This window comes from Mesoplodon densirostris, chromosome 1, assembly GCF_025265405.1.
Source record: "Mesoplodon densirostris isolate mMesDen1 chromosome 1, mMesDen1 primary haplotype, whole genome shotgun sequence".
Classification (NCBI taxonomy): Eukaryota; Metazoa; Chordata; class Mammalia; order Artiodactyla; family Ziphiidae; genus Mesoplodon; species Mesoplodon densirostris.
The window spans coordinates 158,522,217-158,549,262 of NC_082661.1; the positions used below are offsets into that span (position 1 = coordinate 158,522,217).

General features: G+C 35.3%; 1 protein-coding gene across 1 annotated transcript in view; it reads left to right on the top strand.

The window, feature by feature from the left end:
• Positions 1-27,046, top strand: part of ARAP2 (ArfGAP with RhoGAP domain, ankyrin repeat and PH domain 2) — a 191,989-nt gene that overhangs the window by 112,689 nt on the left and 52,254 nt on the right. Inside the window, exons 21-26 of the mRNA XM_060091555.1 lie at positions 86-191; positions 3,555-3,702; positions 5,197-5,265; positions 7,667-7,741; positions 10,480-10,597; positions 25,629-25,757. Coding sequence (XP_059947538.1) covers positions 86-191; positions 3,555-3,702; positions 5,197-5,265; positions 7,667-7,741; positions 10,480-10,597; positions 25,629-25,757 — 645 coding nt within the window. The remainder of the gene's footprint in view (positions 1-85; positions 192-3,554; positions 3,703-5,196; positions 5,266-7,666; positions 7,742-10,479; positions 10,598-25,628; positions 25,758-27,046) is intronic.

The following is a 27,046-nucleotide window of genomic DNA, read 5'->3' on the forward strand; positions in this document are numbered from 1 at the left end:
GTTTTAAAATATTGATAAATGGCAAATTGGTAATACAGACGATTAGTTAGGCCTCAAGTTTTACATGTGTGTGTTTAATCTCTAGATACCCAAGATGACAAGGAAAGAATTAAAAAATATGGAGCATTTATACGTACTCTTCCTGGGGTCAACCGAGCAACATTGGCAGCTATAATTGAACACCTTTATAGGTGGGTGTATTCATGAACTTTTCAGACATTTCAAACGTGGCACTCAATAAGACATTATTTCTTAAATTTAAAGTACTGTGGTTAACCTTCTATTTGTGACTATGAATCTTTCGCCATATCTTAAGAATAGTTTCAAAATGGAATTCCCATGAACTATCACTTTAGTGTCTCTTAGTGGAATTAAGACACATTTCAAATAAACAGCACTGGAGAATTTCTTAAATGGATTAGAAATAATCATGCACAGCAAATCAGATACATCCAGTACATAAGCAAGGATTTTAAAACATTTAAGAGGGATGTCAGAGAAGGAAGTACAGGGACCAGAATTCTATAGCAGGAATCTGTGAGTACAGTATTTTCTCGTGGTGGACTCTTAATAAACCTTTATTTCTTTATTATGAGTTTGTATCTAACTTGACTCCAATATTTTGGTGTCAGACAGTTGATTAGATGAGGGAAATTTTAAAAATCAAAAACATTTTCTATGTTGGGGCATGTAGTCCCCTGCATTTGGGAGGATAAGAGGAATAAAATGGTAGCTTGAGAAATGACATCTGAAGGATGACAATGTTTGGGAATAACATTTTAAGTCAACAAACTTAAGGTTTGTTTGTTTGTTTTGCTATGAGTAAGTTTTGTCATTACAAAAACTTATATCAGTGTAAATATTGCTTAAGGAATATATTGTTTGCAGCTTCCTTCGTGGATGCAATATTCCCTTGAATAAATTTCTATGAACCTGAATTCTACTAAAAGTACCTTATTTGGAGTTTAGATTCCTAAATCCTCCACAATTGGTCTTTTCTCTTTATCTTTCTTTTCCAGCCATCACTTCTGATACTTGTAAACTCCATTCCTACTGTAAAGCTGATTTTCTTATTGCATCATATAAATGTAGTATATATGTTTATAGTCCTATCTCTATGCCTATGAGACATTGGGACAGATATTTTTTTCTTCAGAAGTTATAATATGTCACCAGGCTGCTACAATTATCACATTAACATTTTAAACATTGTTACACATAATTCTTAAACTTTATACGTGAATTTTAGATGAGTTCCTTCCAATCCTTTTCTTCAGTTGACATATATTTTAGCTCCTACTATGTACAATACAATGTCCATTAAGGTTCCATGTAAAAAAAATAGTTGACAATAATACATGAATGACAAAAATAGTCTTAAGTCTGCAGTTTCTAAATAGCACCAAGGAGCCCCGGGACATTACAGTGGGAACTCACAGGGACGTTGCAGGGCATTTTATATTTTTTAGGAAAACACAGCGCCCTCAGAACAGATTTTAATATGAAGAATTTTAGCATAAGACATGGAATTATAGAGGAGGGATTAAGTGGTTCATTGTGTGTTGAGGTCCAAGTGATGTTTCAGGTTTAAATGGATAAACGAACTGGGCATGAAAGAAAAATAAGTACGAGACATGAGTGAAGGATATTTTCTAGGAAATAGGTGTACCAGGAGATGAGATGGTTTGTAGCTAGCTGGCAGGAGGCTGTGAAAGACACTGTTGGTCATGCAGAAACATTTGGATTTCATTCCCTTAAGTGATAAGAAGTGGCTGATCCAATCTGTTTTAGGATAAACATGTCCTGCGATTGATTGGGAAGAGGTTAGAATAGAGGCAGAGAAACTATTTAAGAAACCATTTCCTTGGCTTCTGATGAGAAGGGCTGAGTGGGAAGAGAGTGAGCTGGCTGAATATGGGACACTTGGGGATGCTAGTGTGGGAGCAGGGAAATAAAGGAAGAAAAGGAAAATACATAGTGTACATGCTTTATGCCAGAAATTAAGGCAGCTATAGAAACTGAAGAGGTGACGAGTGCTGGAGGAGAAGGCTATTGCAGAAGGAGGTCTCAGGAGAGATGGGAATGTTTGATAGTGTTGTCAAAAGTTTGAGAGGTCAGTTTGGATAAGGTCAGGTTGATTTAGCATTCACTTCCACCCCTGCCCTAGATAACAGACCATTTCCTCCATGACTAACTTTGACTTAATTCCATTCGCCAGGTATTTATTATGCACTACAGTGTTATTAACACAAAGTCTCTGACTGTGAGATGCTTAGATTCTAGTAGCACAGGCAGACATGCAGATAAATTTTCCAGATGTTTACAGTCCAGTGTGATATTAAAAAAAAAGTACAGAAGTGGTTTTGAGAGGGATACCCACAATTACGACACCTTCCTCTATTAACTTGCAATGCCTTTTACATCTTATAAATCATATATGATGATCAAGCTTGCTCTGTCTCTGCTATGCAATTTGGCATTTCCTTGTGAGTTTCTTACACTATCATATATATTCCTGTCATGTTTCCTATTTTTCTTGTACCTACTAGAAGCTTTGCTCTTTATAGTCAGGTGTACCTACCTTAGTCTTGCTTTATTCCTTTGATAGACTTGGTCTCCCTTTTTTAGTATTTTTTTTTTTAGAAATTTACAAATGTAATTAGACAGGCAACTGAGCAGCTGCTATGTCTATAGTCAGTGACAGAGAGCATTAACAGATAGTTCCATGGGCATCAGTTAGAGTTCTCCAGCATTTTTATCAGTGTAAATTTCCTTTTACTGAGGTAATGACTGTATTTTATTTTTAATCACTTTGAACTTCGTGAGTACTTTAAATGCTCTTTGTAAAACTCAAGCGTTGTAGCCTACTGGTTGGGAGAATTCACTCCTCTGTTCATGTCTGTTCATTGTAAAAAGCCATTCTTTGTTCTATTCAAGAAAAATGTAATTGTATTTTTTAATTAAGTGATTGCTTTTTGAGAGAAAATATCCTATTTTGAATAACCATCCAAACACGGGCTGCCAGGCATGTTCTCACCCGATATGTACTTTCTGGGAAATTCAGCCTAGCCCTAAACCTTGAATTTGGAACTCTGTCCTATGTGCCTCCCAATTTGCCATTCTTGCCTTATTTCCTGCTTACCTACTGCCCCTTTCTCCTCTTTTATTATGCTCCTACCCCACAAGTCATTTGACACCATTCTGCAAGCACACCTTTATGCCTTAGCTGCAGGTTGTCCAATTAGTGGAATTGTCTGGATATGGTGGGTGAGGAGTCCCTCTTCTAAGGCAATGATCAAGTACTGCTTTGTAACTTGTAGTAATATCTTTAACAGTAGTCTTTTCTTATGTTCTTAATTAAAGTGAGCTACTTGTAAGAAAGAACTGTGTATTTTTCTTTAAATCACCACTGTACCTTTTACATCAGAGACTTTCAATATGTGTGTATTAAAAAAAAGAGAGAGAGAAAAAAATAAATGAGTATGAAGACTTATAAGTTCTATGAAATTTTCAAATAGAAATACATTGTAATAACCTATGCTTTTCTCTCACAGGGTTCAGAAATGCTCAGAAATCAATCACATGAACGCCCACAATTTGGCTTTGGTTTTTTCCTCCTGTTTGTTTCAAACTAAGGGACAAACTAGTGAAGAAGTGAATGTAATTGAGGACTTAATTAATAATTATGTTGAAATATTTGAGGTAAATATTTTATATCCTGCCATTGTAAAAATAGTTTTGATGTTACTGTTTGCAAACAAAAATGTGTATTTTGGGATGTTTTTATTCAGGTCTTTATGTATATTTAAAGAAAATAATGGATAGTTATATGATCCTTTATTTTTTAGATATAACTAGCTTTTTAAGCTATAGCCATTCATTTAAATCTGGCTGCTTCTAAAGCTTTTTTACCATCTGGTGTCTTGGACAGAATATTTCTATTTATAGTGTTTCTATGTTTTTTTCCCTCAGTATATGTATGCATTATAAGTATGTCTACTTAGAGGTATGAAATTTGTGAACTTCACAAATTCGGTAATATACATCAGGCTGATAAATTTTGCAGTTGAAAGCATTTTAGTGTTTTCTTTTAATTGCGCATGAACTGGAAAAAAAGAAAATTCTGAATTAACAGTCTGTGGTTTTTATTAAGTCATCTCTGTTCTAATTATTTGACTTTTCAATTTGCTATATTATGTTCAGATTTTCATGTTTCATCAGAAAACTGTTAGAATAGGGATGATTTCTTAATTCAAAGGAGTAAAAATAGACGAAATAAGCCTAGGATTTGAATATGGGGGGAATATAAGGGATCTGGGTCAAAGGTCCAGCTCCATTGCTTAACTGCTTCTGCTATCTCAGGGTTGCCATTTAACCTTTTGGGGCATTCTATTAAACAGTCTTGTACAAGGACCCTTGTTTTCCAGGACTATGTATATACCAGATGAAATAAAATAGCTTAATGTAATAGGTCACCTTTTGTAGAGTTTGTACATTCTTACAATAACTGATAAAAAGATTCCTTAACAAAGGGAAAGAAACTATATTTTAATAAAATAAAATAAAACAGTTTGTATCTTAATTTATATAGGAATGGACCAGAATTGTTGGATCTTCTTTGCTCTTTGATCTCCTTTTTACTTCTTCCTATACGTGTCCACTGTTTTTGATCAATAGCAACTTCTTTGCAATAGTTCTGATGCTGAGAAATGAAAGACGTAGAAAAAAAATGTGTGGCTTTGCATGCTCTCTTTATTTTCTATTTTTGTACTGTTAAATTAATAAAAATGTTTATCTACATAGTTTTGTTAAATCCAACTTTAACCAAATGGCGAAAATTTCATAAGCACTTAATCAACATTTCTGTTTGAGAAATGAGTCTTGTCTGTCAACCTACGTAAAGTCTATCAAAGACATCATCAGCCCCTTTGCTAATTAAATTGCCTCAGCAAAGGGGATTCCATTGATGGAATCTGCAGCCTGAAGTGATATCATCATAAGATGTTCTGAACTTTATAAGGCTCTATCTAGTTGGCTTTATTTCTGCCCTAGCTTTGTGGGCCCACACTGCTAAAGATGGCCATTCTCATTTATTTTTAATGTGTTGGTCTTTAAATTCCTGAAGAAAGTTATGTGAGGACAAGTACCATCACTCTTTGTATTTTATTAGAATGTCCCAAATTATATTTTAAACAGGTTAAAGAAGACCAAGTCAAACAAATGGACATAGAAAATAGCTTTATTACCAAGTGGAAAGACACTCAAGTGAGTAGTAATAGTTAGATCTCTGATAAAAAAAAAATTTTTTTAAACAACAAAAAACTTTCATTGTAAGTAAACATTTGTTGTGTTTATTTTCAAATTCCTATTTGAAGCAAAGTAAAAGTAATGGGAAAAAAGAACCTAGATAAAATAGTTGTGAAATTCTATAGCATTGCACATATGCAAAATGCCAAAGTATTCTAATATAAATTTTTTAAAACATAGATGGAAAAATCAGTTTTAATCTTATCAAAATGTCCTTTTTAAAATCAGTTTTCATTTATAAAAGCACTATTGAAAATATTAGTGGATTTCAAAAGAAGCATTTAAAGTCAAAAGAAATACTAGAATAAATTGAAAATTCAGACTCCCTAATGATTCTTTCCATTATCCTTTTGAAATAAGTTATTTCTTATATGCTTTTGCTTTGCATGCTCTTGGATGATTGGACTAGTGGGAATGTTTCTATTGTGCTGTTAGTAACATATGTTATTTATGTCTTAAGTTGACTTTTCTAGATCTTTTCTTGCTTTCCTTGGTTGCATCATACCGGATTTGTATGTTCAGATTGCACTATACTTTTCCAGAGTACCTTTCCTTGTTTGATGAATATTCACTGGACTTTCTTGAAGTTGGTCTTCTAATAATTAGGAATTGTAGTGGATTCAGGGTACCAATGCAAATAATAGAAGTGGGTCAAATATCAATGAATTCTCCATATAGATACACTCATAGGATGAGGCCAATGCTTCCTTCTTAGTCAAACCCTAAGTTCACCTCATTCCTGAAATACACACAACTAATTAGAGAAGTTGTGGGAGTTATCATTCCATATGAGGGATGTGAGGAAAGGCTTTCACCCTAGTGCCTAGCTCCCTGAGGACTAATACTATGACATTAATTCTCTAAGACAGTATGTCCTCCATTTTGACCCAAAGTAATTAATGCAGCCTCCAGACAAGTTAGCAGTAACACTAAAAAATGTGACTCCTTATCAGTTAGTTCTCTTGGATTCTTGCTTTTCGGGGAGAGTTTCAGTTATGAAATAAAAGATTGTGTGAGCCCATGGGATAATCTTTGGTAGCACTATCTATATTGTTATTGGATAAAGTATGAGTACCATTCTTCAAGTTTATCATTTATATTCATGCTACAATAAAGAAATGAGCCTTGAATGCTTTCTGATTAAGTAGAAGTCAGTAAAACAAGAAAAGAATTGTCTATAAAATAGAGTAATTGGGAAAGAAAAGTAGAACAGTTTGGAAAAAATCTGTTGTTTTGCTGGAGTTTTTCTCTAGTCCATTCAAAACTCCTCTGAAGTAGTTTTCTGACAGTCTCTAAGTCTTATCCCTGTTTGAATTTCTTAGCTATTCTTGTTTTTGGCTGCATGCTATGAGTTCTTTGTATTTGCTTTTTTAATTTTTAAAATGTGTCCTTCCTGGAGAGTTGTTTATGCAAACACAAGGAAAAGTAAAAATGTCAACTGTATCTTTTCTTCCCTAGAATTTTTATGTAGCACCAAAAGTGAGGTAGAAAAATTGGAAATAAGCTTTTCTAAGCCTGTAGTGTCAGAATAACTAAGAGCAGTTCTTCAAAGTACATTTTTAATGTTTTTCCACTAAATTTACTCATCAGGTTGATTCTGAGGCACATTTAACTGTGGAAAGATCATTCCTCCATTATGACCTTTTTTGAAAAATGAGTGATGGATATTATTTCCAAGTGTTTATATAACTTAAGGGAATATTTGAAAAAAGCGACTCAAAATATTTTTCACAGATTCATTTCATTCTTTGTTAGTCTTCTCCACATATGCTGTCAGTCTACATAGTGATATCTTATGCTTTTTATTTTCTGGCTTGTGTATTCTTCACTTAGTGTGTCTTCTTGGTTATAACAGTGACCCAAATAACCTAGCACTTGATGCTTGGCTAAAAGTAATTAAAATAAAAACTTAACTTTATTATCTCCTTATTCTGTCACTTCACTTTTAATTTTATTTGCTAAATATACTTTTTCTATTTGTAATTTTAACACAGCTCTGACCTAATTTATCTTCAAATTTCCATTTTTGGACTTATCATCTCTTTATTTCCACTGTAGCCAGATTCATTATCTCAATAAGAACCTTAAGGGTATGTGAGGTCACTAAACTTTTGAGTAAGAGAGAAAAAACTGCATTGTGATTGTGTTTGCTAACTATGTCATTTGTGTAGATTCCTTGTCCTTAATCAACCACATCCAGAAAATGGGTATCATTATGCTGTTAACAAGGGGAATGATCTCATTTCATTATTATAAAATCTTCAAAAATATGACTAGGGTTTTCTAACCATCTTAAGTGTCATGTGTGTGTTCTTGCAAGATACTTACATTTGCTCTCTTCACATCTGCCCTTTTCTAGGTTTCCCAGGCTGGAGATTTGTTAATTGAAGTGTATGTAGAAAGGAAGGAACCTGACTGCAGTATTATAATTCGGGTGAGCCCTAAAGATGGATGTAAAGAGTACTGTTGGAAGTCATAAGTGTTAACATTAGTTTGCATATCTTGAATTTTCTATTGTTTCTTCTGTCTTATTTTACATGTCCAATTCAAGTCATGACAAGTTTGACTCTTCATGCCAATATCCTCTGGGAATTCCATGTTTTGATGATTTGGAAAGAGACCATCCTATGTTCTTTAGGTTATGGTTAGGATGTACTATAGGTTCTGGAAAACTACCTGAGCTCAATCACCTGCTCCTCTCCTTTCTTCCTTCTCAACATTAGGCAACTTATATACTCTATCTGAGTCTCAATCTTCTGATCTGTAAAATGAGGGGAAATTACAGTATTTACATCATAGCACTGATGTGAGGACTCAATAAGATCCTGCCTATGAAACACTTAGCAAATTGCTTGGTACATAAGTGTTTAATAAATAACTACTAGTAGTAGTACTATTATTATTAATCCCCCACCCTTGTATCCTAGACTTTAGCTTCCAGTCTTTCAATGTACTTGAATATTCAATAACCCTCTTCTTCCTTGAGACCACTAGTTAGCTATTTGTTCTGAATTAAAAAGATCCTTCTTGTGTTACCATATTCTGTACTTAGTCTGCCTTAGAGAGAGTGAGACTACTTTCTCTGTAGGCAGAATAGACATGATGCCATCTAAGAGTAGAAATTCAGCTTTAGCTTCTTATCATTTTTAAAGTCCAAGATTAAACAGGGTCTTAACATTAGATATTTCTGGACTTCACTTAGGTCAAAGATATTGTAATTATTATTTTATATTTTTTAATGATTACATATTATGACTCTTTGGCACTGATTACTCGCCTAGTTGTACAGTTGAACTACTATGAGCTGCCTTGCCCCTCCTTGTCCCCATCTATTTGTTATGCTGAACATGTGATGTTCATCACAGGGGACATGAGGAAGTAGTAGAGATTAATCAGCACAAGTCCATCACTAATGCTGGAAGAGGTAGTCAAAGCACATGACTTAACTCCACTTACACATAAAGTCTCTAGTAGCTCGTTTTAATCTTACCTAATAAAGCCATAACAGAAGTTACTACAGTTGAGCAAAGTTCTTATTTTAAGTATATTCACATAAAGGACTGTCCAGTTTCACTTACAACAACTCTAAATTCTCTTGAAAAATATAACAAAAACTATACAGAAATAATCATTAACGTTCGTTTAATGCTTAAAACTTTGCACAACTCTTACACTTATTTCAGCTGATCATTACCTCAACCCAAGGAGGTAGTTGAAGCAGGTGATAGCTCACATTTATATGAGTAGAAACTGGGAATTAATAGCATTCAGGCCCGGATGCAAACCTTAATCATCATATTCCAAACCTGATGATCATTATACTGATGTGTATATTGCTTAGAGTAATGATTTCCAAAATGTGCTTCGTGGAGTTCTAGGTGTTCTTAAGAGGGGCCTTGGGTGTCACCTGGGACAAGGAAATGAGTCCCAGTCTTACATTCCTAAGTCAACCTGAGGAACTCCCTGCTGACTATTTCACTAGTTTGGTTTCTCAGTTTTATTATTTATTTTAAGAAAGGGCTACACTTCGTAAAAAAGTGTAAAGCCATTCCAATGAATGGTGTCACTGAAGTGACTCATCTACTGATGTTTCAGCTGCTTAAAGTGCTCTACTTTTCCCATGCTAATGTTTTTTTTCTTTTAAGGTTGTATTACATTAGGCTTTTCTAAATAGCAAATAATGGACTTCACTGTATCATTAATATATTCCAAAGAAAGCACTAAATTCCATGAACTCCAAAAGATAGACTATATGAATTACCTGTAAGAAAAAATGTTTTACGTTATTTATATATGTGCAGTATGCTTATGATTAGTAATGGACAGGAGAAAGGGAAGTGAGCACATTTTCTAGGAAATTTTTGAATAGGTACATAGTTTTACTGAAAACGTGTATAATTAAGTTGCAGCTGCAATATTCTAATGCTTAAATCATCTTCTATTTGTTTGACATTATAACTAAATTCTAATTGGAGAAAGCCAACTTGCTTTTGGCCAGCACACCTGTAAGACTGGCAAAACCAAAACCAGGAAGAAACAAATCAAAAATCCCCAAAGTCCCTGAAGAAGGTGGCATGTTTATACAATGGCCTCAGGAATTGGGACTCTTGTAGAGCTGGCCCCCACACTGACTCTGCCCTGTGCCCTGAAAGCCTGGCTCAAGCATACTTCAGTGTCCCACCATCTGTCACTTGGCATGGTGGGGCACACCACAGACCACTAAAACCCTGGGGCTTTTTGGTATGGCAGACAGCAGTCAACTGTGTATAATTTAGGGCCCAAGCTGAATAAACCTAGCTCCTTGGAACTCCTAATTATAGAACTGAGTGAAATGTTTTACCCCTAGACATTGGATCCAATGTCTGTGGAAGGTCTTAGTATGAGTAGGTATATTCTTCCCTTTTTGAGTGATCTAATTGTTCACTAAGTGAGAAAAAAACATTCTCTCTGATTATGCCTATATGGTGATTTTTTTACACATGCATTAAAATGTATTACATTATATGGAGAAGATCTGAATAGGCTGTCCCCATGTGCTTAGAGAAGCTAGTTAAACATACTAAGAGGAAATTTGGAGTATCATTAGGTAGTAGATGGGGGAGTATTACTGCCCTAACAAAGGCCACTTCTGTGTCTGACATATATTCTGAAGAAATTTTGCTTCTCTTTTAGATATCTCCCATGATGGAAGCAGAAGAATTAACTAATGACATATTAGCAATAAAAAATATAATTCCTACAAAAGATGATATCTGGGCCACATTTGAAGTCATAGACAATGAAGAACTTGGTAAGTGGTTCTCATGCTAGGGATTCTTAAATTTCTTAAAGTATGAAGAAATACTATTTTTGTGACAAGTCATTACTAACATTTTATGTTTTTCTAAAGCTTAACATCTCGTATGACTTCCCTTCTACCTCATCGCATGTGTTGATATATGTTAGTGCCACTTGAGGGTGCCCTCCTATGATTTTACTCATCAAAGTAATTATTTTATTGACCATAAACATAGAGTATAAAGCATTAGGCATGTATGTTGCTGCCTCAGGAAATAAGGCCTTATTTATAAGAACAAGCAATTTGATTTGTAACAATATTCTAAATGTCACCACCACCATCCACCTTATTCTACCTTATTCCTGTATGCTACTTATTTAACAAGAACAAGAGTACTGATTTAAAAGGTTATTTATTATTTTTAAAAATAATATTGTTTTAAGCCTAGCAGAAGCATATTTTTAGTTTTTTCTTTTTCATCTTTAGTGGAGTGAATCAGGTATTTTGTCATCTTTTATCTCAGATGCAAAAGGATAAAGAGAGCTTTTTAAACACCTTGACTACCCCAAGAGTAATAAGCCTAACATTATAATGACACCATTTGGTTTTAAAGACCTCTAGGGAAAAAAATGAGATGCAGAACATCTTTGTACCTTGACCATCTGTCTAGCTGATACCTGCTAAGGTCTTGGGACCCTTTCAAGTATAGATGTCAAACTGCCAAAAGTAAAATCTTGCCACCCACAAGCTCAAGACAAAAATTAAAAATGAATCTTAAAATACCTCATCATGTATTATTAGGAGTCTTGTAATCAGGGTTAGAATGAAATGGGATTATCAAATACTTTGTCTTTCATTATTCCATCTTTATGTTTTTATTCCTTTTTTTCTTTTTATTGTGCACAATTCTTTAAAAATATAATTTGTATTAAAACACTACTTTCCAATATTCATTGCCAGGATTCAGTGACACTGGTCCTTCGGTGTCAGTTCACACTGTCTCACCCATAGTCAGGCTCAGTCTGCCCCACTCACAGAAGGTGCTTTGTCAAACGACTCCTGTGACCCCCAACAGCCAAGTACAGTGGATTTGCTTCCGGCTTTACTTTGCTTGTCCTTACTGTGGCATTTATTGCTAATGACCATTCCCTTTTTCTTGGAAAGTGTTCACTCTATTTTCATTGCTGCCTAGATTCTCTTCCTGGTGCTCAAATCGTTTTATCTCATTTGTCAGTTCTTTTTCCTCTGTCTATTCCCTAAGCAGTGCGTTTCTGCTGCTTTGATCTTTTACCAACTTTTCTCATTTTACATTTCTTTATAGACAATCACTTCTACCCTTTGCGCTTGACTAACATGCAAGCAGGTGTTTCCCAAGTGTGCCTTTATACTTCCCCCTCTGGCCCACCTGTTTACCTCCTTTAAAACCCAGACTAAGGGTTCCATTGCACTTTGTCTTTATCTTTTTTTATAATGCCTATCATGTGGATTTATTTTTGTCTTTCTTGATGAGAACTCTTTAGAAGGAAGGAGGGACTCTCTTTTTTTCTATCTTTAGTACAGTCTCTGTCCCTGGCAGAGTGCCTAGTACTAGCTGCCATACAATTAAAATCTTTTGCATAAGTGAAGCACACTTTTGTATTACTATATGGTTCAATGGTGCTAAAGTCTTGATTTTTGTTTAATTTTAAGGGGAGGGGCTAGGTTACCAGCTTCATCATACTTGTGAGTAAAAGATAATTGTCAGCATTACTGCCAGAATTATCTTTCTAAATCACAAATAGGATCGTATTGTTTTATTTTTTTTCTTTTAATTTTCATCATTTTTGTTGTTGTTATTGTTTTAAACATCTTTATTGGAGTATAATTGCTTTACAATGGTGTCTTAGTTTCTGCTTTATAACAAGGTGAATCAGCTATACGTATACATATATCCCCATATCTCCTCCCTCTTGTGTCTCCCTCCCTCCCACCCTCCCTATCCCACCCCTCTAGGTGGTCACAAAGCACTGAGCTAATCTCCCTGTGCTATGCGGCTGCTTCCCACTAGCTAACTATTTTACATTTGGTAGTATATATTAATCCATACCACTCTCTCATATTGTTTTAAAACCATTTTAAAACTCTTTTATTACTGGAGAAAAGACAGTCTTATCAATAAGTTGTACTGGGAAAACTGGACAGCTACATGTGAAAGAATGAAATTAGAACATTTTCTCACACCGTATACAAAAATAAGCTTAAAATGGACTAATGACTTAAATATAAGACCTGAAACCATAAAACTCCTAAAAGAGAACATAGACAGAAGACTCTTCTGACATAAATTGTAGCAATATTTTTTGAATCCGTCTCCCAAGGCAAAAGAAACAAAAACAAAAATAAACAAATGGGATCTAATTAAACTTAAAAGCTGTACACAGCAAAGGAAACCATCAACAAAACAAAAAGACAGCCTATAGAATATGAGAAAGTATTTGCAAATAATATATCTGTTAAGAGATTAATATCCAAAATATATAAATAACCCATACGAGTCAGTAGCAAAAAACCCCCAAATGACCCAATTAATAAATGGGCAGAAGATCTGAATAGACATTTTTTCCAAAGAAGACATGTAGGTGGCCAACAGGTATAATAGAATATGCTCAACATCACTAATCATCAGGGAAATGCAAACCAAAACCACAATGAGATATCACCTCACACCTCTCAAAATGGCTATCATCAAAATGTCTATAAATAACAAATGTTTGCAAGGATGTGGAAAAAGGGAAACCTAGTACACTGTTGGTGGGAATGTAAATTGGTGCAGCCACTATGGAAAACAGTATGGAGGTTCCTCAAAAAACTAAAAATAGAGCTACTATATGATCCAGCAATTCCACTCCTGGGTATATAGCCAGAAAAGAGGAAAACTGTAATTTGAAAAGATACATGCACCCCAAAGTTCATAGCAGCATTATTTACAATTGCCAAGATATGGAAGCAACCTAAGTGTCCATCAACAGATGAATGGATAAAGAAGATGTGATATGTGTATACAGTGTATGTACAGTGAAATACTAGTCAACCATAAAAAAGAATGAAATTCTGCCAATTGTAGCAATGGGATGGACCTAGCGAGTGTTATGCTCATAAAATAAGTCAGAAAAATACAAGTACTCTGTTATATCCACATATATAGTCACTTTTATGTGGAATTTAAGAAGTAAAGCAAATGAATATATATAACAAAAAGAAACAGACTCACAGGCATAGAGAACAAATTAGTGGTTACCAGAGGGAGAGGGAAGTGGCAGAGGCAAGATAGGGGTAGGGGACTAAGAGATACAAACTACTGTGTATAAAATAAATAAGCAACAAGATTATATTATACAGTACAAGGAAATGTAGCCATTATTTTGTAATAACTTTAAATGGAGTATAACCTATAAAAATATTGAATCACTATGTTGTACACCTGAAACTAATATAATATATATTATATATTATAATAAACTATAATAAACTAATAATATATATAATATATATAATCAACTATACTTCAATATATAAATACATACCCTTTCATTATTTCTTCATTATCCATATTATCCATCCTTCAAGATCCAGCTCAAATGCCCCTTCCTCCAAGACGGTAATTAGATGAATATAGTTCTTACTGATCTTTTGTGATTATTTGCTTAAAGATCTATAATACCGCATACTAATCTGACTTGTAGAATAGTAACCTGGCTCTGCCTTATGTTCTTTAGGATTTACCATATCTTTTAGATCTTTATATCTCTTGGTACCTCTAGCATAGTGTATGATGTGGAACATATTTTCAATATCTTGTTAACGTAGGTGGAACAGGATAAGGGTGCATTCTGAACCCGAGTGACTGGGGTTGTTGCTGCTTGGATAGATGTATCCAAATATGGAAGGCTCAAAAAAAGTGATTTCTGCTTATAGATTAGGAACCACTAGGAGATATCAAAGCCCTGGTTAGCTCGTAGACAGCTGATGGTTTCCTGCATGCTTCTGTTGCTGTTTGTTTGTTTGATTGTTTGTTTTTTAGGAGAGCCACAGCAAAAAAATGAATCGTGGATTTGGGGGTAAGCATCCTCTCGCTACCGCCCTTGTTCTCTCAGGGGTTGAGTCAAAGCATATCCCTGTGTCACAGCTCTGGAGTTCTGTGCCTTTGGGCACTGGTCTTTCGGACTGAGAGGAGGAAGCAGAATGGATGAGGATAGGAAGAATTATGTAGAGCTAGAAGAGAGATTGCAATATATCTGGAAACAGTCTTTTTAAATTTCACCTGGGAAAATGAAGGGAGGCTTACTCTGAAAATGACTAATTATCAACTTGCATGTGCCTGTTAGTACATCACAAATGGTAAGATTGGAATTGGGGTTTTTTTGTTGTTGGTGGTGGTGGTGGTGGTTCCTTCTCGCTAATTAAAAAAAGTTATCTTGATGAAGATATAAAAAGACTAGGAGACTTCAAGCTGTTTTGACTTGTGAATGTCCAAATATGTAATCAAAGGAACACCCCATGTACATCAAGAAAGAATACATCTGATGGAGTTAGGAATTCAAATTTGGCATGGTTTTAATGTCTGGTCAACCATTCAAGTCGAAATTGCCAGAAGGGAAAACTAAGATTATTTTCACTGCTTTTAGAGGAACAAAGCTAAGAAAGCAACAAAGGGGCCTGTGATTATGTTGGCTTACTGGAGCAGATGGGACCTGTGAGCTGCACCTGACCTTCTGAAATGTTAAGAGCTTTATTTCTAGTAACATGCAGGGAAGATAAAGTGAAATGTAAAAAGAAGATAAAAGTGAAGGCATTGGTAGTCACAAGATTGTAGTTGATAGGAAGAATGTCAGCAGAAAATTGGTGCTTTTCCTAACATAAATATAAATCCTCCAAGTAACTGAAGCAACCAAAAATAAATAAATGGGTAAATAAATAAATAGATAAATAAATGGATAAATAAATAAGTGGATAAATAAATAAATGGATAGATAAATAAATAAATAAATAAATAAATAAATGGATAAATAAGTAAGTGAACCAAAAGTGCTGGATTTTATTTTAGGTACCTGTAAATTTTAAAGCAATAGTCCTCTACCCTGTCTTTTCCAGTGCCCCCTTTGTATAATAGATATTTTGTTTGGTCCCTTTACTCTCCTGAGATACTCTATTATACCCATTAAAAAATGTTATAACCTAATTATAGAAATAAGTAAAAGGAAAATATGTGTTATAATACATAAATGCTCAGACATTCCTATATAGTCAAAGATAATGAAAATATATTCTTAAATTTATAAATGGAATTATCATGGACATGACAGCTACAGATGCAGACTGATACAAGCATGTCAGTTTGTGACTCATGTATCATTAGCAGAATTGCCATCATTGGTGAAATGGCATCTTAGTCTGTTCAGCCTGCTATAACAGAAATTTACTTCTCACAGTTCTGGAGGCTGGGAAGTCCAAGATCAAGGCACCAGCAGACTTGGTGTTTGGTGGGGGCCTGCTTCCTGGATCACAGATGTCCATGTTTTCACTGAGTCCTCACATGATAGAAGGGAGCTTGTGGGATCTCTTTTATAAGAGCACTAAACCCATTCAGGAGGGCTCTGCCTTCATGATTTAATCACATTGGGGATTAGTTTCAACATATGAATTGGGGAAGGGGAGGGTGAATGGGGCAAACATTCAGACCATAGCAAATGGTAAACAACTCTTAGAAAAGTTCTGACAGACAAAGCATAATCTTTTTTTTTTTTTTTTTTTTTCTCATATAGTAGTTAGAGTCATGGGAAAAAAATACCACATTAAAACCATATAAAATATTTTGAGAATTTATATGTAAAACTGAGTTAGATTCTAAGCTGTTAGTTTATAAGTAGGTTTTTCTTTTAAATGAATGTCTGTGGGACATTTGAAATTTGTACTAGATGGAGAACAAGTCTTTCTCTGTTTCATTATTTGAAAGATGCCAGGCAATCATCAGGACAAGCTGAAACCCACCTTAGGAGAAGGTATCACTTTCACCATACTTATAAAGTACACTGTTATTTTAATGCTTCACCTTAAAAATGAACCTGTACCCTGCCAATGTAGTCCCATACCCCTTAGGTTCTTCATATGCTGAAAAAATTAACTGCCCACGGGGCCTCATTTAAGTGGGCTTCCTCACTGAGAGGTTCAAGTTTGTGAAGCAGTTACTTTCTACACAGCAATATCATAACAAATTGTTTTCTTCCTTCTCCTCATAGCTACTATGAAATGGAAGATCAGTTCATTTTTAATCGGAGTCTTTCTAGTTCTTCTCTTGATTGACACAAGTGCTGTCACCCTCTGAGTATGTGGATAGGACCGAGAAAGACTTGCATGGCTCTAGGCTTGGCACTAAAAATAATTATTAAGGAAGTCATAATTGTCTCTGTCATAAATCTGTCATAAAGAGTCATAAATGTCTCTTGTCATTACTGCCAGAAGTTTAAGGACAACACCTGTTATTTCAGGTGGAAATGAATAGTTCTCTATCTAACAAGGTAGGCCAGGTTTAATTCTGTGGGCAAGATTTTAAACTATTGAGAACACAATTTACCTAGCAAAAGAACCGCCTCCAGATCTGTTGTTAAATAACTACACTGAATTTTCAGCAATTTTAATGCTATAGATAGTGTGCAAATGAGTTATTTCTAATAATGCCCTAATGCCAGCTGACTTACATAGCATAAAATCTATCATGATGGTTGTAAATGTAACTATTAATAAAAACTTGTTTATTTGTAGGAATTTATATTCCAACAATGTTTGATGACTCAGTCCATTTTTCCTGCCTCTTACCTCTTTCTTTTATAATTGTATCATTTGACAGTCTAACAATTTAAAATATTTATCTTTTCAAACCATTTTTCAGCTCTGTTTTTTACAGCTTTTTTTTTTTTTTTTTTTTAATGACTGTGTTGGGTCTTCGTTTCTGTGTGAGGGCTTTCTGTAGTTGTGGCAAGCGGGGGCCGCTCTTCATCGCGGTGCACGGGCCTCTCACTATCGCGGCCTCTCTTGTTGAGGAGCACAGGCTCCAGACACGCAGGCTCAGTAATTGTGGCTCACAGGCCCAGTTGCTCCACGGCATGTCGGATCTTCCCAGACCAGGGCTCGAACCCATGTCCTCTGTATTGGCAGGCAGATTCTCAACCACTGCACCACCAGGGAAGCTCTCATCTCTGTTTTTAAGCAGGAACTTGGATCTTCAGGATTTTCATTCTCCTGAAGTATTTCATACTATGAGACTGATGTGAAAAACATATTTGGCTAATTTTTTGCACATCTATATTTATCTCTATATCTGCTGTGATATATTTCAGTATAACTAAGAGCACTTCAGAACTATCACTATTGTATCTACTCGTAATGGAGACCCTCTTTAATATAAAATTTCTGATATTTGGAAGTCTCCTTACAAATTTAATCTTGTAATAAAGGAGAGTACGCTTTTATTTCAATCCAGATAGTTTTGCAGTCAAGAGTATCATTCCCACTGCCAAGCCAATGGCAATATCATCAGTTTCTTTACATGCAGGATGTTGAAACTATTTTATTTCCTTACCATCTTCTCACTAAGGATAGGAAAGTAAAGGAGAAAGTGTGAACTGAATTGTTTTTCACTTTGCTTATATTACCTTATTTAGTCCTCAGAAATATCTTGGTGAGTTGATACATTTTCCCCAAAATTACATGTGTGAAAATCATCATGGGGAGGTTTACTTATTTGTCCAAAATAAAACCAAGTGTAGTAGTTATGATTTGGGGCTGTAAAGTCAGATACATTTGAGAGTCAAATCTTTTTGACCAGCTATTTGGCTTTAGGCAAATAGTTGAACTTCTCTGGGAGACCAGTATTAAGGAGAATGTGATATATTTGGTCTTTTTTACTTGTGATTTTATTACCAATTAAAATAGCATGGGTCATATACAAGTGTGATGCTATTGACATATGCTTTGTTGTTTGTCATTAGCATTAATTACTACTTTAACCAAAAATGAAAAGGCAAGTACTATTTGTTTTACATGTAGGAGGGTATGAAAGAGCTGAACTGACTTATAAAGCCTATGGTACAAGGAAAGTTACATCAACATCTTCATGTTAGAGCTTATGTTCTTGCTATTTCAATTATGCTATTTTCAGTGTACTGTGAAAATGCTTGAATTTCTTTTATTCTCAGCATATGCTTCTGTCATAACATTTTATTAACTGATTGGCATATTTTGATCAGCAAAACACTTTCCTATGTAACTTTGATTGTAATTTTAAAAGCCTGTGATTTTTTTTGTTAACTCTGTGCTAAGAACTTGTGACGTATTTAAAAATATGCTTACATAAAACAGATGTATATGAATGAGCATTTATCAAGGAGAAATTTCTTTTTTTAAATTTTTAATTTTAATTTTTTATACAGCAGCTTCTTATTAGTCCTCCATTTTATACACATCAGTGTATACATGTCAATCCCAATCTCCCAATTCATCACACCACCATCACCACCCCACCACTGCTTTCCCCCCTTGGTGTCCATACATTTGTTCTCTACATCTGTGTCTCAATTTCTGCCCTGCAAACCAGTTCATCTGTACCACTTTTCTAGGTTCCACATATATGCGTTAATATACGATATTTGTTTTTCTTTTTCCGACTTACTTCACTCTGTATGATAGCCTCTAGATCCATCCATGTCTCAAAAAAATGACCCAATTTCATTCCTTTTTATGGCTGAGTAATATTCCATTGTATATATGTACCACATCTTCTTTACCCATTCATCTGTCGATGGGCATTTAGGTTGCTTCCATGACCTGGCTATTGTAAATAGTGCTGCAGTGAACATTGGGGTGCCTGTGTCTTTTTGAATTATGGTTTTCTCTGTGTATATGCTGAGTAGTGGGACTGCTGGATCATATGGTAATTCAATTTTTAGTTTTTTAAAGAAACTCCATACTGTTCTCCATAGTGGCTATATCAATGTACATTCCCACCAACAGTGCAAGAGGGTTCCCTTTTCTCCACACCCTCTCCAGCATTTGCTGTTTGCACATTTTCTGATGATGGCCATTCTGACTGGTGTGAGGTGGTACCTCATTGTAGTTTTGATTTGCATTTCTCTAATGATTAGTGATGTTGAGCAGCTTTTCATGTGCTTCTTGGTGATCTGTATGTCTTCTTTGGAAAAATGTCTATTTAGGTTTTCTGCCCATTTTGGGATTGGGTTGTTTGTTTTTTTAATATTGAGCTCCATGAGCTGTTTATATATTTTGAAGATTAATCCTTTGTCCATTGATTCGTTTGCAAATATTTTCTCCCATTCTGAGGGTTGTTTTATCCTCTTGTTTATTGTCATAAACAAAGGAAACATGGTTTCCTTTGCTATGCAAAAGTTTTGAAGTTTCATTAGGTCCCATTTGTTTATTTTTGGTTTTATTTCCATTACTTTAGGAGGTGGATCAAAAAAGACCTTGCTGTGATTTATGTCAAAGAGTGTTCTTTCTATGTTTTCCTCTATGAGTTTTATAGTGTCTGGTCATACATTTAGGTCTCTAACCCATTTTGAGCTTATTTTTGTGTATGGTGTTAGGGAGTGTTCTAATTTCATTCTTTTACATGTAGCTGTCCAGTTTTCCCAGCACCACTATTGAAGAGGCTGTCTTTTCTCCACTGAATATTCTTGCCTCCTTTATCAAAGATAAGGTGACCATATGTGCCTGGGTTTATCTCTGGGCTTTCTATCCTGTTCCATTGATCTATATTTCTGTTTTTGTGCCAGTACCATACTTTCTTGACTACTTTAGCTTTGTAATATAGTCTGAAGTCAGGAAGTCTAATTCCTCCAGCTCTGCTTTTTTCCCTCAAAACTGCGTTGGCTATTGGGGGTGTCTTGTATCTCCATACAAATGTTAAGATTTTTTGTTCTAGTTCTGTAAAAAAAAAAAGGCCATTGGTAATTTGGTAGGGATTGCATTGAATCTGTAGATTGCTTTGGGTAGTATAGTCATTTTCACAATATTGATTCTTCCAATAAAAGAAAATGGTATATCTCTCCATCTGTTGGTGTCATCTTTAATTTCTTTCATCAGTGTCTTATAGTTTTCTGCATAGAGGTCTTTTGTCTCCCTAGGTAGGTTTATTCCTAGGTATTTTATTCTTTTTGTTGCAGTGGTAAACAGGAGTGTTTCCTTAATTTCTCTTTCAGATTTTTCATCATTAGTGTATAGGAATGCAAGAGATTTCTGTGCATTAACTTTATATCCTGCAACTTTACCAGGTTCATTGATTAGCTCTAGTAGTTTTCTAGTAGCATCTTAGGATTCTCTATGTATAGTATCATGCCATCTGCAAACAGTGACAGTTTTACTTCTTCTTTTCCAATTTGTATTCCTTTTATTTCTTTTTCTTCTCTGATTGCCATGGCTAGGATTTCCAAAACTATTTTGAATAATAGTGGTGAGAGTGGACATCCATGTCTTGTTCCTAATCTTAGAGGAAATGCTTTCAGTTTTTCATCATTGAGAATGTTGTTTGCTATGGGTTTGTCGTATATGGCCTTTATTATGTTGAGGGAGTTTCCCTCTATGCCCCCTTTCTAGAGAGTTTTTATCATAAATGGGTGTTGAATTTTGTCAAAAGCTTTTTCTGCATCTATTGAGATGACCATATGATTTTTCTTCTTCAATTGGTTAATATGGTGTATCACATTGATTGATTTGTGTATATTGAAGAATCCTTGCATCCCTGGGATAAATCCCACTTGGTCATGGTGTATGATCCTTTTAATGTGTTGTTGGATTCTGTTTGCTAGTATTTTGTTGAGGATTTTTGCATCTATATTCATCAGTGATATTGGTCTGTAATTTTTCTTTTTTGTACTATCTTTGTCTGGTTTTGGTATCAGGGTGATGGTGGCCTCATAGAATGAGTTTGGGAGTGTTCCTTCCTCTGCAATTTTATGGAAGAGTTTGAGAAGGATGAGTGTTAGCTCTTCTCTAAATGTTTGAAAGAATTCACCTGTGAAGCCATCTGGTCCTGGACTTTTGTTTGTTGGAAGATTTTTAATCACAGTTTCAATTTCATTACTTGTGACTGGTCTGTTCATATTTTCCGCTTCTTCCTCGTTCAGTCTTGGAAGGCTATACCTTTCTAAGAATTTGTCCATTTCTTCCAGGTTGTCCATTTTATTGGCATATAGTTGCTTGTAGTAGTCTCTTAGGAGGCTTTGTATTTCTGTGGTGTCTGTTGTACCTTCTCCTTTTTCGTTTCTAATTTTATTGAGTCCTCTCCCTCTTTTTCTTGATGAGTCTGGCTAATGGTTTATTAATTTTGTTTATCTTCTCAAAGAACCAGCTTTTAATTTTATTGATCTTTGCTATTCTTTTCTTTGTTTCTTTTTCATTTATTTCTGCTCTGATCTTTATGATTTCTTTCCTTCTATTAACTGTGGGTTTTGTTTGTTCTTCTTCCTTTAGTTCCTTTAGGTGTAAGGTTAGATTGTTTATTTGACATTTTTCTTGTTTCTTGATGTAGGCTTGTATAGCTATAAACTTCCCTCTTAGTACTGCTTTTGCTGCGTCCCATATGTTTTGGATCATTGTGTTTTCATTGTCATTTGTCTCTAGGTATTTTTTGTTTTCCTCTTTGATTTCTTCAGTGATCTCTTGGTTGTTTAGAAACGTATTGTTTACCCTCCATGTGTTTGTGTTTTTTATGTTTTTTTCCTTGTAATTCATTTCTAATCTCATAGTGTTGTGGTCAGAAAAGATGCTTGATATGATTTCAGTTTTCCTAAATTTACTGAGGCTTGATTTGTGACCCAAGATGTGATCTATCCTGGAGAATGTTCCCTGTGCACTTGAGAAGAAAGTGTTGTAATCTGCTGTTTTTAGCTGGAATGTCCTATAAATATCTATTATATCTATGTGGTCTATTGTGTCACTTAAAGCTTGTGTTTCCTTATTAATTTTCTGTGATGATGATCTGTCCATTGGTGTAAGTGTGGCGTTAAAGTCTCCCACTATTATTGTGTTACAGTTGATTTCCTCTTTTACAGCTGTTAGCAGTTGCCTTATGTATTGAGGTCCTCCTATGTTGGGTGCATATATATTTATAATTGTTATATCTTCTTCTTGGATTGATCCCATGATAATTATGTAGTGTCCTTCCTTGTCTCTTGTACCATTCTTTAAAGTCTATTTTTTCTGATATGGGAATTTGTACACCAGCTTTCTTTTTATTTCCATTTGCATGGAATATCTTTTTCCACCCCCTTACTTTCAGTCTGTATGTGTCCCTAGGTCTGAAGTGGGTCTCTTGTAGACAGCATATAGATGGGTCTTGTTTTTGTATCCATTCAGCAAGCCTGTGTCTTTTGGTTGGAGCATTTAATCCATTCACATTTAAGTTAATTATCGATATGTATGTTCCTATTACCATTTTCTTAATTGTTTTGAGTTTCTTTTTGCAGGTCCCTTTCTTCTGTTTTTTTCCACACTTAGAGAAGTTTCTTTACCATTTGTTGTAGAGATGGCTTGGTGGTGCTGAATTCTCTTAGCTCTTGCTTCTCTGTATAGCTTTTGATTTCTCCATCGAATCTGAATGAGATCCTTGCTGGGTAGAGTAATCTTGGTTGTAGGTCTTCCCTTTCATCACTTTAAGTATATCATGCCACTCCCTTCTGGCTTGTAGAGTTTCTGCTGAGAAATCAGCTGTTAACCTTATGGGAGTTCCCTTGTATATTATTTGTCATTTTTTCTCTTGCTGCTTTCAATAATTTTTCTTTGCCTTTAATTTTTGCCAATTTGATTACTATGTATCTTGGCTTGTTTCTCCTTGGGTTTATCCTGCCTGGGACTCTCAGAGCCTCCTGGACTTGGGTGGCTATTTCCTTTCCCATGTTAGGGAAGTTTTCGACTATAATCTCTTCAAATATTTCTCGGGTCCTTTCTCTCTCTCTTCTCCTTCTGGGACCCCTATAATGTGAATGTTTTTGCATTTAATGTTATCCCAGAGGTCTCTTAGGCTGTCTTCATTTCTTTTCATTCTTTTTTCTTTATTCTGTTCTGCAGCAGTGAATTCCACCATTCTGTCTTCCACATCACTTATCCATTCTTCTTCCTAAGTTATTCTGCTATTGAATCCTTCTAGTGTAGTTTTCATTTCAGTTATTGTATTGTTCATCTCTGTTTGTTTGTTCTTTAATTCTTCTAGGTGTTTGATAAACATCTCTTGCATCATCTCGATCTTTGCCTCCATTCTTTTTCCAAGGTCCTGGATCATCTTCACTATCATTATTCTGAATTCTTTTTCTGGAAAGTTGCCTATCTCCATTTCATTTAGCTGTTTTTCTGGGGTTTTATCTTGTTCCTTCATCTGGTACATAGCCTTCTGCCTTTTCATCTTATCTATCTTTCTATCAATGTGGTTTTTGTTCCACAGGCTGCAGGATTGTTGTTCTTCTTGCTTCTGCTGTCTGCCCTCTGGTGGATGAGGCTATCTAAGAGGCTTGTGCAAGTATCCTGATGGGAGGGACTGGTGGTGGGTGGAGCTGGCTGTTGTTCTGGTGGGCAGAGCTCAGTAAAACTTTAATCCTCTTGCCTGCTGATGGGTGGGGCTGGGTCCCGTCCTGTTCATTGTTTGGCCTGAGGTGACCCAACACTGAAGCCTACCTGGGCTCTTTGGTGGGGCTAATGGCGGACTCTGGGAGGGCTCACACCAATGAGTACTTCCCAGAACTTCTGCTGCCAGTGTCCTTGTCCTCATGGTGAGACAGAGCCACCCCCTGCCTCTGCAGGAGACCCTCCAACACTAGCTGGTAGGTCTGGTTCAGTCTCCCCTGTGGTCACTGCTCCTTCCCGTGGGTCCCAGTGCACACACTACTTTGTGTGTGCCCTCAAAAAGTGCAGTCTCTGTTTCCCCCAGTCCTGTTGAATTCCTGCAATCAAATCCTGCTAGCCTTTAAGTCTGATTCTCTAGGAATTCCTCCTCCTGCTGCTGGACCCCCAGGTTGGGAAGCCTGACGTGGGGCTCAGAACCTTCATTCCAGTGGGTTGACTTCTGTGGTATAAGTGTTCTCCAGTTTGTGAATCACCCACCCAGCAGTTATGGGTTTTGATTTTATTGTGATTGTGCCACTCCTACCATCTCACTGTGGCTTCTCCTTTGTCTTTGGATGTGGGGTATGTTTTTTGGTGAGTTCCAGTGTCTTCCTGTCAATGATTGTTCAGCAGTTAGTTGTGATTCTGGTGTTCTCGCAAGAGAGAGTGAGATCACGTCCTTCTACCAAGGAGAAATCTTTAAGATGTCATCAACTTCTTGCTTGTTGGCCTATTATATGAACAGTTAATGTGTAATATTGCTACATAATGTTTCTGATTGATATTTCCACTAATAGTTAAACATAGATTACTCAGTAGTGTTTTATAATGATTATCTTATTCTCAGTTGAAGTTATCTTTTATAATTTCATGTAAGTTGACTGTATCAGCTATAAGTTGTTTACTAATACTGATCACAAATTATGCTAGTCTTGTTGGGAGAAACAATGGATTTATTTATGTTATTACTTAGTACCAGACAAGACTAATTTTACTAGTCCTTTTATAATTATTATTTGCATATGCAAATACACAGCTTTCCATAAGCAAACCAGAATGTTGTTTAAATTAAAAAGTAGAGTAATTCACTAATTTGTTGTACAAAAAGTTAGCTATATTTGTGAAATTATATTTAAAGGATAGTACCTGTGAATTTTTAAAAAATAGTTGCATAACAAATAAATGTCCCTTCACAGATTTATTCATACAGTAAATTTTATTACATGCTTAATGCTGTTCTAGGTCTTAGGGTTTCCTGTATGTAGTCCTAGCACTATTCTTGTGTACCATAAGATACAGTCATGCTTATTGTCTTGTATAGAGCTTTCTAAAAGGACTTTTTAAATTTTATAATTTAAAAAACTTAAGATTTTTTTTGTAATTTGATTTTTGTTTGCAGAGCGCCCTCTTCACTACACAGAAAATGTGTTGGAACAGGTGCTTCGGTGGAGTTCATTAGCTGAACCTGGATCTGCTTATCTTGTGGTGAAGAGATTCTTAACCATTGACACAGTTAAACACTATAATGGTAGGTGCTGTTGTTTCACGTTGCAACTATGATTGAAAATTCAAGTGGTTAAAGGATAATTATTATGGTACAAGTGTTTTCTGAAAATGTAAAAATGAGTAGGTAAATGAAAAATCTACTGCCATTATTGTTAGAAAGAAGAATATATAGATCAAGTGCCAGGGTCATATTTTCCTGGTGGGTCAGACTGTGGTAATAGTTGGTTAATTTGACTGTATCAAATTAAAGATTTAGCAGGAATGATTCATCTTTTTAAGGTTTTGGGTTTATTTTATTTATTTGCCATGCTTAAGTGTTTTCCTAATTTTTAGATAGATGGTGAATCATCTTGAATTATATTTACATTTGACAGTTCTCTGAGCATTCAAGAATCGCAAGCTCTGAGATTGTGTGCTTGTTATAATTCTCACCTATTTTGCAGTAATATTGGAAAACAAATACAAAATAAATACTTCCAATAAGGATATTTGCCATCCAACTGGGAGAAGACATGTATACATGTAAGGTTAAATAAGAAGTTAGCTAGCATGGGGGATCCATATAAGACAGTCTCTGAACTTGTTTGAGGTATCTGAAAACTTTCATTTTGAAACTTAGAGTCTTCTGTTATGTTGACATCATCTGACAGATTAGAAAAAGATTTCCTGACACACTGTCTATAAACCAACCTTGAAAGCAGAGGATTCAAGTTTTATAAGATGAAATTTACCACAACTTTTATAATTAATATTGATAATAACCATTACTATTTATTAATCAGGTATTATAAAATGAGCTCTCTGCATACCAAAACTCATTTATACTTTTTTAAAAATTTCTCCATGAGTTATATTATCATTCGAATTTTACGACTGAGAAAAGGGACACTCAGAGAAATTAAGTAACTTGCCTCCAGATCACACATTTATTAAGTACTAGATTTGAGAACAGATTGGTTTTACTTCTAATTATTTAAAAAAAAAAGAAAAAAGATAGGGAGGTTGGTACAGTTCTTAAATGCAATAAAGCTACTTGGTATGATGGCAGACTCTCTAGCTAGTAGCCGTAAGTCAGCAGGTTCTTAATTGTACCAGGCTAATCTGATATGTTTCTGATTTCATGATAATCTGGCTACTATAACAGACTACAATAGACTAGATGGCTCATAAACAACAGAAGTTTATTTCTCACAGTGTGGAGACTAGAAGTCTGACATCAGGGTGCCAGCCTGGCCAAGTTCTGGTGAGAGGCCTCTTCCAGGTTGCAGACTGGGGACTTCTTGTATCCTCCCAGGGCGGAGAGCAGAAAGG